The 10001-nt window shown below is 55.4% G+C and overlaps 2 protein-coding genes across 3 annotated transcripts; one reads left to right on the forward strand and one right to left on the reverse strand.

The window, feature by feature from the left end:
* Window positions 1–714: 714 nt before the first annotated feature.
* Abhd11 (abhydrolase domain containing 11) lies at window positions 715–3093 on the forward strand. 2 transcript variants are annotated; one of them, XM_015491424.2, is made up of 6 exons: window positions 715–932; window positions 1096–1231; window positions 1745–1989; window positions 2143–2313; window positions 2421–2602; window positions 2806–3093. In XM_015491424.2, exons 1-6 carry the CDS (start codon window positions 729–731, stop codon window positions 2936–2938), a joined length of 1071 nt encoding a protein of 356 aa, XP_015346910.1. In that variant the 5' UTR covers window positions 715–728; the 3' UTR covers window positions 2939–3093. The 2 variants fall into 2 exon arrangements, with proteins under 2 accessions (XP_015346910.1, XP_015346911.1); XM_015491425.2 differs by having other exon boundaries at window positions 753–932; window positions 1816–1989.
* LOC125612401 (BICD family-like cargo adapter 1) lies at window positions 3045–4280 on the reverse strand. The gene is made up of 4 exons (XM_048790088.1): window positions 4089–4280; window positions 3680–3774; window positions 3322–3442; window positions 3045–3240 (listed from the first exon to the last, which is right to left on the reverse strand). Exons 1-4 carry the CDS (start codon window positions 4278–4280, stop codon window positions 3109–3111), a joined length of 540 nt encoding a protein of 179 aa, XP_048646045.1. The 3' UTR covers window positions 3045–3108.
* Window positions 4281–10001: the final 5721 nt, after the last annotated feature.

The raw sequence follows: 10001 nt of genomic DNA on the forward strand, positions 1-10001 counted from the left end.
CAGGGGAGGCCAGCTGAGACCTGAAGCAACCTAGCCCAAACTGGGAGAGACCAGGACAGCTGGCTGGGGTTCCCAAACGAAGTGGTTTCCATGCAAGATGAGCTAAGTTCTGAGGGTGGAAAGATGAGGATTGCCTGTTACTCTGCTGCTAAATGGCAGGGTGCCGATCTGTCCAGCAAATGATCGCAATAGTGCAAACATCTGGCTGGGATTTGACCCTAGTCTCGGCCCTGACTCGCATCAGGAAAGGGACCAGACCGAAATTCTGGTTGTTTCTTGCACAAGTCTTTTACCCTCTCTGCGCTTCAATTTTCTGTGAAAAGCCCATAGGGGTTGAAGGTGATCTCTAGAGCTCCTCCTAGCTCTTTCTAGAGGGGACTTCAGGACGCATAAAGTGCTCCCGTACCGTCGAACCCCAGCTGTGGAGCATGGCGCCACCAAGCTGGCGCCCGGACGACAGAAGCCACTCCTGGCGCCTCTCACCCCCGCGCCGGCGGCATAGAAAGAATGGCACCCACCCAGTGCGGTGCGTGAGGACAGATGAAGAAGCCAGGTGGGGGCTGGGCGCCGGCCAAGGCAGAGCCTCTCGGGCTTGCCAAGGATCCGCCCCGAGGCCGCGCAAGCTCGCGCTCTGAACTGGGGCCGTGTGCAGCGGCGCAGACCGGATTCCCAGATCGCTGTGCCACCTGCGTAGAGCAGCGCACGACGGGGCGGGGCTCCAGACAGAAATGGGCAGGGCTCCGTGCGAAGGCGGGAGGCGGAGCGTGGGCAGGCCGTCCCCTGCGAGGTGCGTGCCGGGTAGTAGCCGGCATGCTCTGCTGGGCCCGATCCTGCAGGCTTCCCCGTGGGGCGCTCGGTCCCTCCACTCCCAGCTTCTCGAGGGTGCCCGTCATACGCAGCAGCAGCAACGGCCAAAGGGAGGGCAAGCCGAGGTCAGTCAAGGGCACTGGGAAGTGGTGCCCTCTGCTCCTCCTCCCGCCCAGCCCCGAAGGCCTTAGCGGCCCCTCCTCCCCTTGGGCCCACCCCCTCCCCCGTCTCTCCTTCGGCAACCCTCCCCCTCTCCCAACTCAGACCCTCCCCCCATCGTCCCCGCAGGCCGCTACCGCTGTCCTACAGGCTTCTGGACGGGGAGACGACCCTCCCGGCTATAGTCCTTCTGCATGGGCTTTTCGGCAGCAAAACCAACTTCAACTCCATTGCCAAGGCTTTGGCCCAGCAGACAGGCCGGAGGGTGAGCTTCCGGGTGGGGCGGGGCCAGTCCCTAACCCTCACTTTGGGGGCCCTGGTTGAGGAGTGGCAGTTTTCTGGACACTGTAACCCTGAAGCAGAAATGGAAGAAGTCCTTCCAAGGATGAGTTCGCTGTTCCGGCGAACCCAGGCCTTGGAGGGACTCCCCATTCCTATTCCCTCATGCTGCCACTTGTCCATCCTTCGTTCATGTTTTAGATCTCCACTGGCCTGCTCCACACTGAGCTGAGACCAACACCCTCCCTTTGAAAGTCCCTGCTTGTTCACCAGGGACGGCAGGGAGCTCACCACCTCTTAACGTTCCTCTGTTGGAAATTCTTGGATTCTCCTTCTGGACTTATTCCGGGGCTACACCTAGCCAGCCCATTCCTTCAGAGACGTGGTCACACCCCTTGGGCCTTCTCTTTTCTTGCAGAGCATCCCCAGTTCTCCATCTGGACCTCTTGGGTCTGGGCACTGGGCACTCTCACAATCTGAGCCCTTCCCCCTCCTCAAGGTCTGTCCCCAAACTCGCCCACCTTGATCTGCAGTCCCTATTGGGATATCTGTGCTGCTCCATCTCCCCAGGTGCTGACAGTAGATGCTCGGAACCATGGTGACAGCCCCCACAGCCCAGATGTGAGCTATGAGGCCATGTGCCAGGACCTGCAGAGCCTCCTGCCCCAGCTGGACCTGGCACCTTGTGCCCTCATTGGCCACAGTATGGGAGGAAAGACAGCCATGCTGCTGGCGCTCCAGAGGGTGAGCCGCCCCTGTCTGGGGCTACCTCCCTCCAACTTAGACCTTAGATGCCCAGCAGGTGACCTGGGACTCATAAGCCTTAGAGGGCCAAGTTTGGGCTCCAGGAACTGGGCCTGCTCTGAGACTGGTCCCCAGTCCAATTATCTCCCACAGCCAGAGCTGGTAGAACGGCTGATTGCAGTGGACATCAGCCCAGTGAAGACCACAGGCACCTCAAAGTTTGCGACCTGCGTGGCTGCCATGAAGTCCATAGACATCCCAGATAAGATGCCCCGCTCCCAGGCTCGAAAATTGGCCGATAAGCAACTCAGCCATGCCGTCCAGGTAATGCACCCAAGCTCCCTGATGGTACTGAGACTAGGATTTGTCAAGGGCAGAGTGGTGGCCTCACAGGGAGCCACCCACCTGCACTCAACTTTAGACCCCCACAGGACATGGCCATGCGGCAGTTCCTGCTCACCAACCTGGTGGAGGTAGATGGGCACTTCCAATGGAGAGTGAACTTGGATGCCCTGGCTGAGCACTTGGATGAGATTATGAACTTCCCACCACAACAGGAACCCTATTCTGGGCCAACTCTCTTCCTCCTTGGTGGAAGTTCCCATTATGTGTGGTAAGCCAGCCCCAGCTACAGGAGGGCCACACCTTACTCCCTTAGCCCCCCAGCCTGGGGAGGACTGGGGTGTGGGCACAGGGTACCTGAGAGCCTGGAAACCACTGGGCATGTGGACTCAGGTGGCTCTCCCCACCCTACCCCTGCTTGTCCCTTTCTGTCCCCATTTACTCCTTCTCAATGGCTGTCTCTGTGATGCCCAGTCCCAGTCACCACCCTGAGATTAGACGACTCTTTCCTGGCGCCCGGATACAGACAGTGCCTAACGCCAACCACTGGGTTCATGCTGACCGCCCCCAGGACTTCATGGCTGCTGTCCAAAGCTTCTTGGTCTAAGAGGTGCTGCCTGCAAGAGGAGCAGGAGGTCCCAGGCTTCGTGTCCTTGCAGCCTGTTCATGTTGCCACACAGGACTCAGGCGCGTACTGAGAGGGCACGGGGGTGTGCAGTGGCGAGGCCTCCAGGTTTAATGAATAAAGACAATTCCCCAAAATCCTCCGACGAGTTCTCACCACCAGCGCCCCAGTCGGGCCCAGGGGCTCCTGGGAGCACCAGGGACCCCATGGGCACCCTGAGCGTCCCTGGCTTCTCTCTGCAGCTGACTCTGGACCTGCTGCCTCACCAGCTGCTGCATGTCCTCCTGGGGCAGGAGAGCAGGTTCAGGGCTGGTGCTGGACTGGCTCCCCACACCGCCGAGGCCCAGCTGGTATCCCCAACCTACCTCCCAGGCTTCCACCTCCTGCCTCAGCCTCAGTTTCTCCTCCAGGACCTCCAGCAGCTGGGCCTCCACCGCACGCAGCCTGGCCTTGCATGTGTCCAACTCGGCCTCCACTGCCCGCTTCCTGCAGGTCGCAGGGACCGCAGCCTGAGGCTCTGGGCCCTGGCGGTGGGCAAATGTGACCACAGCCCCAGCCTTAGCCACACTGTGGGTGTTCTAGTGGCTTTTCTCCAGGATCGCCTGACTCCCCCGCCCCCCCCCCCAAGCAGAGGCTTGAGGATGGCCCTGTCCCTGCCCACTCAGCAGGGGCCCTGAGTGTGGCCCTCTCCCCACCCACCCCAGTCCCCACAGCTGTCCTCACTTGGCGATGGCTTCATCCCGCTCCTGCAGGACCTGGTCCAGAGAAGGCTCTGTCTGGATGGCCCCCAGTGCTCCAGCCGCTGGAGATTCTGGGCTCTGTTGTAGGGGACAGAGGAGGGGACTGTGATCTGGGGCTCCGCTAAATGAGGTGTCCCACCCTGGAATTTTCTGCCCTGGCCTTGACCCTGATGCTGGTGTCAGGAGGGGAGGAAGCTGAGGTGCCCTGTACCGGCTTCAAGCACCCTGGCCTGTGGCTGCTGGGAAGTAGAGCACAGACCCGAGAGGGCGGCAGGTGACACTGCTGCTTGGTCTCAGGGCAGCAGAATGGGCAGGGTGTTTGAGCCCCCAGAGACAGGAGTCCTCACCCCCTCCTCAGGAAAGGAGAAGGTAAGTGGGTTCAGGACACTTACCCCTTGAGAGCCCTGGACAGAAAGAGTGGCTGGGTGACGGGGACTCTTGTCGGCAGGGTGGGGCAAGGAAAGGACATGGCCCTTGCCCTCCCTTCCAGGCAAGGCACTCCCTGGCAGGCGGGACCCAGTGGGCAGGCCCCAGCAGGCGGGCCCAGGACAAGGAGCATAGGGCCCCTCCCTCCTGTCCTGCATCCTGCCCAGTGGCCTGTGCCAGTGCCTTCCTGCCTAGTCACAGGCCTCCCTTCTACTGCCTCTTGTGATGACAGGGTCAGCAAGATGCTGCAGCCCCCCACCCCCACCCCCACGAAGGGCCTGTCACCTTGATACCTGGAATGGCATCGTCCCCACACAGCTCTGATCTCACCTCACAGGAAATAAGGAAAAAAGTTTATTTGTGGCAGACTTCTCCAGACTAACAATCCCTTGATATATTGCTGAGGCTGACTGTGGATTTGCGATCCTCCTGCCTCGGCCTCCTGAGTCCATGGGATTTCAGATGGCACCCAGCCCTCTAGACAACTTGACTGTCCCTCCTCCCTCCATGGCAGGCAGCAACTGCATTGCTACACTCTAGAGAGCAGGTCTCAGGACCCCATATCACCTTCAGTGACAGTCTGTCTCCATGGGCACATTGAGTGACAAAACTCATAAGGAGATTCATCCCCACTGAGAGGCCTTTGCAGTAAGATTGTGTCTTGGGGGTTGTGTTTCCAACTCAGCCTAAGCAGTAAATGCTTCCTCTAAGACCCTCTGTGACTCCTGATCTCTGGTCCTGCCCAGTGAGGGTTGCTTCAATGGCCAGTCTCAGTGATTTTTGTGACTGTACCCCAGGTCAAGAGGTGGGCTTGGCCTGTACCCTGAGTATGGCTCTGCCATGAGCAGACAGGCCCTGCTCCCAGGGTGCTCCAGGGCTAGGAAGGATGAAGCTCAGGCATGGTGGTAAGAGGGTGGCAGTGGTCCCCAGGTGGGAGCACAGAGACAGCCCCTCAGACCCATCAGCCACAGGGATTCTTGAGGTGTTTGTCCAAGGTGAATCTTGCAGGCTGTCTGTCAGAGCCAGGACAAGGGCTAACACTCGCTAACATTTAAACTTTTTATTTTGAAACAATGTCAAATTGCTGTTTGATGTTAAAAAAAAAAAAAAGCTTTTGCAGTTAAATATTCTATTATGGTATCAAACATTATGCCTGATTGTACATCTTGCTGGTCTCCCTCAATCAAGAACAATTTGCAGCCTTTGAGTTTCATGACCTTGACATTTTTGTAGTTTACAGGGAAGTTATTTTGTAGATAGTCCTTCATTGGTCTTGCTGCGATCCTCCCTCTGATTGGACCACTGTTGTGCATTTAATGAATGCTGCTTTCTATCCAACGTCGACTGGAAACATGACTGGGGGTGTTAATGTGGGCCAGTTGATTAAGAAGCATAAAAAGGTGGCTCACGCCTGAAATCCCAGTGGCTTGGAAAGTTGAGGCCGGAGGATTGTGAGTTCAAAGCAAGTCTCAGCTACTCAGTGAGACCCTGTCTTTAAATAAAGTATATAAAAAAAGGGTGGGGAATGTGGCTCAGTGGTTAAGTGTCCCTGGGTTCAATCCCTAGTACCAAAAAAAACAAGCTGGGCATGGTGGCACATGCCTATGATCTCAGTGGCTCAGGAGGCTGAGGCAGAAGGATCACAAGTTTGAGGTCAGCCTCTGCAACTTAGTGAGGCCTGAAGCAACTTAGCAAGATGCTGTCTCAAAATAAAATATAAAAAGGGCCGGGGACGTGGCTCAGTGTTTAAGCACCCCCTGAGTTCAGTCCCTTGTACCAAAAACAGACGGAAAGAAATGAACAAGTACATATATTATAAGAACTGCTATGGAGAAAAAGTTGACGGAGAGGGAAGGAATGGGAAAGGACCATTTTACATAATTACGCAGTTACCCTAAGGACATCCCAAATATTCACATACCTAAATGTAAAACAGCCACCTTGATCATGCTCGGGATTTGGGATCTCATTATCAGTGAGTGACGGCATCAATGATGGGTTCAAAAGCGCTGTGTTTCCAAGCAAAAATGACAATGATGGGTTTGAGACAATTGTCAAGGGTCCCGGAGGAGGCGCTTGGGATGAGACATGATTCTTTCAATGTCAAGGGGAGGCAGAAATTCAAGGGAAGGGTTTGGAAAAATCTTTCACAAACCAGGAGAGTGGGAAAGCTTTGTTTCCACATAAAATTCTCCTTTGAAATATAGGACTTTAAATATTTAAATTTTCAATATTTTAACCACTCATCCTAAGTAGGGATTCAATTATTCATCTCCATCTCTAAACGTTTAAATTAAAATATGAGGCCAATTCTCTTTTAATCTCCTCATTAGGAAAAGGAAGAGAGAGATTTATATTCAGGCATAGAGCGAATTTCATCCCAAAGTGCTGTCTCAACTGCCTGCACCCCCCGAGTCCTGCTCCCCATAATGGCTTGGCCAGGGCCTCGGGTGGAGGCAGATGGTGGCTCTGGACTAATGGTGGACTGGGGCCGGGGAGAACAAAAGTGGCAGTCAGCTGCCTCTCGGACAGGGGACTGGAAGTCTGTGCTCAAAACAGCTGGGATTTGCTGGGCTGGTGGTTTATAAACGCTGTCACCTGACCCTTCACATCCTTGTCTGTGGGTGCCTCCCTGAACCTCATTGTCTTCATCTGTAAAATGGGTCTAGTAGGGTGGCCTCCCTGAGAGGTTCACAGTAATGGCTAAATAAGACCCCACACTGTGACCAGTGCTTTGTACCATAAATGAGTCAGGACCAGGAAAGGAGCCCAAGAGAATAGACCTGCAGGACCCAAGAAAGCAACAACAGCACAACCTTAACATCAACAGCAACCCCCCCCCCCCACACACACACACACATACATGCACGCACACGCATGCAAACACCAGCCACGAAGGGTCAGTTGCCCTTCCTGTTCTCCTCACGACTTTGCCCCAGAAATGTCTGTTCCTGAATCTTTCACAAAGTTTCCTGCTCCAGACCTCCAGTCCCTGTACTTCCCCAGCACTGGCTTGTCATTGTCACAGCGTTTTCTCCCATCAGCCGGAGGGCTTCTGGATGAGGTGGTGACCTCATCCCAGCCCCAGCACACAGGTGCAAAGCAGGAGGAGGCAACACCCGCCTTGTCCAGCAGGTGGCAGCAGCCCCCAACATCAGGATCCCAACAGCCTTGGGCTCACCCAGGCCCAAGCCCGGGATGGAAACTTCAAACTGCGCCCAGGGCCTTGGAGAGCCCCCAAAGTCCCAGCCAGGGCTCCTTTATGGGAACACTGCTCATTCAAATGTGCGAATTTTTAACAATGCATGTGCAAACTCTGGGAATCAGTGAAATATGACCAGGTTCCTGCCCTTCAGTTCCTGAGTCTAAGGAGGGGACAGACACTGTCCGCGCCTGACAGTTAATGCTGTCATTAGGTCTTCATGGGACATGCAGAAGGAGCCCAAACTCATCCTCCTGCTCTCACAGAGGAATGATTGGAGGAGGTGATGTCTAGGGGGAAGGGCTAGGGGTCACAGACACATGCATGGGGGAGGAAGGACACAGGCTTGGGACACTGACATTGCAGAAACCAAGAGGATGCATGCCATGGGTTGTAGGGACTGCAGTGGGTGGGCACTGCACGCAACTGCTCATGGTGGTAAGGTGGGCCAGGCCACAGAGGACATGGCAAGTCACGTTGACATACCAGGACCTCCTATTGCCCAGGCAATAAGGAAAGCTCACTGCCCAGAACAAATGGGCGTGGACAGCCAGGAGTGGTGGTGCATACTGGGAACCCCGTGACTCAGGGGTCCGAGGCAGATGATGATGAAGAGCATGGGCAACTGAGAGAGACCGTGCCTCAAAGTAAAAAATTGTTGGAAGGCAGAGGGTGAAGCTCACTTCCACCCCAGTTCCACACACACAAGTGGGAGGCAGAAACAGAAGCCGGTATTGGGGCTTACAGCTGCCCCCTTCACTGCAGTGGGAACAGGACATCGAAGAACAGACAGCGGGGGGGGGGGGGGGGTGCGTGGCATGGGGACTAGGTCCCCAGGGGGAATGAGCCCCCCTCTCACAATCCCTGCCTTGGTTACCCCCTGGAGTACCCTTCCCCATCCCCCACCCAGCCACTTCCAGTCCAAATACCCCCACCCCCGCTCCACAGAGTGCCCCAGATTCCAGGAGGTCAGCTGCCCTGGGGGACCCATGGCATCTTCCACACAGGGTCTAACTCAGCCCAGGCCCTTTTTCTGGCTCTTCTGTCTCCATCCATCCATTGTCAGGAAACATTCCAGGTGGAGCATTCTTACACACACACACACACACACATACACGCACAAACACGCACACGTGAACACACGCACACACGCACTCCCTGGACAGTAGCCTATAACTTCCACTTCCACCTGAGCAAGACTATTCCTGACTCCGAGCCTCCAGCCCCTGCTGGGACCCCACATGGGCCATCCGGGCGACCCCCCGGCACGTGGAAGCAGACCCCTCGAACACCAGATGTCCCAGTCTGAAGTCACCTCCTTCCCATTCATTCCAGAGGCTAATCCTGTTGGCGCCACCTTTCCCAGGTACCCGGAATATGACCGTTTCTCACCACTACCACCTCCATGGCCCTGGGCCAGCACTGTCACCTCGAGCCTAGCAGGTGCCCCTGCTTCTGCCTCAACCCCCATCTGTCCCTTTTCAACCCAGAGCCAGGCTGTTTAAGTCAAGAAAGGGTTACATCCCTCCACTCCTTCTGGGCTTGTCCTTGCCCCCTGTAGTCCAGCGAGGACCAGGCCTCCTGGCTTCCTGGTCCTTACCCAGGTGTGCCAGGCAAGCTCAGTCCTCATGCGAGCTGTTCCCTCCACCCAAAGTGCTCCTCCCTACATGGCTCACTCCTACCTCCTTCTCAATTTCTGCACACGCCACCTCCTCAGCAAGGGCCTACCTGACCATCGAATTTAAAATCCCCCCCCAGCCCCAGCAGTCTCTACTCCTTATTTCCTACTTTATCTTCCCTATAGCACATTATCGTCACCGTGATGTTATAGACCAAGGACTCCACGAGGGCAAGGACTATTTGTCTGGCTTGTTTTCTGCTCTATCCCCAGAATCTAGAGTAGCCAGCACAGAGTAGATGCTCAATAAATACCTTTCAAACAAAGGAATGGGAATCTAACCCACAAGGCTCCGCCTTCTCTACACAGTAAAGTTTAGCATTCAAGGCCTGCCTCCCTGGCCTTGTGTGCCACCTATGCCCACTCAGGCTCACTTAGTACCACAGCAGACCCTTGACGTGCTTCAAGCATGCCCACTTCCCCCTGCCCCTGCTCTTTTCTTTCTTTTTTGGTAGCAGGGGCTTAACCCTGGGGTGCATGCCACTGAGCCACATCTCCAGCCTTTTTATTTTTTAATTTTGAGACAAGGTTTCACTAAGTTGCTTCAGTTCTCACTAAATTGCTGAGACTGGCCTCAAATTTGCAATCCTCCTGCCTCAGCCTGCCCCATTTCTGGGATTACAGGTGTGCACCACCAAGCCCAACTTCCTGTGTCTCTTTTGTCCAGGATGCTGTGACCTCATCCCACTCAATGACAGTTGTCTAGGTCACAATCCTCGCTGGCAGTCACCCTTTGGGAAGGCACTCTGGCTCCCTCTCATATTAGAACCAGATCTGGGTGCCCTACTTCACCAGGACCACCCTCAGTACAGAGCAGGGGCCCCGGCACATGGCTTCCCACGTGGTGTTTGATGAATGAATGAATAAAGTATAAGGTTTATATCAGAAAACCAGAGTTTACGGTGAAGGGCTCCCACCCCTTTCTTTATTCTTCTTTGATGCAACCATTTCATGTGTCTCAATGACTGATGCTGGGTGACCCCAGGGCTCTCTGAGGCC

The sequence above is a fragment of the Marmota marmota genome, unplaced genomic scaffold, assembly GCF_001458135.2.
Source record: "Marmota marmota marmota unplaced genomic scaffold, marMar, whole genome shotgun sequence".
Classification (NCBI taxonomy): Eukaryota; Metazoa; Chordata; class Mammalia; order Rodentia; family Sciuridae; genus Marmota; species Marmota marmota.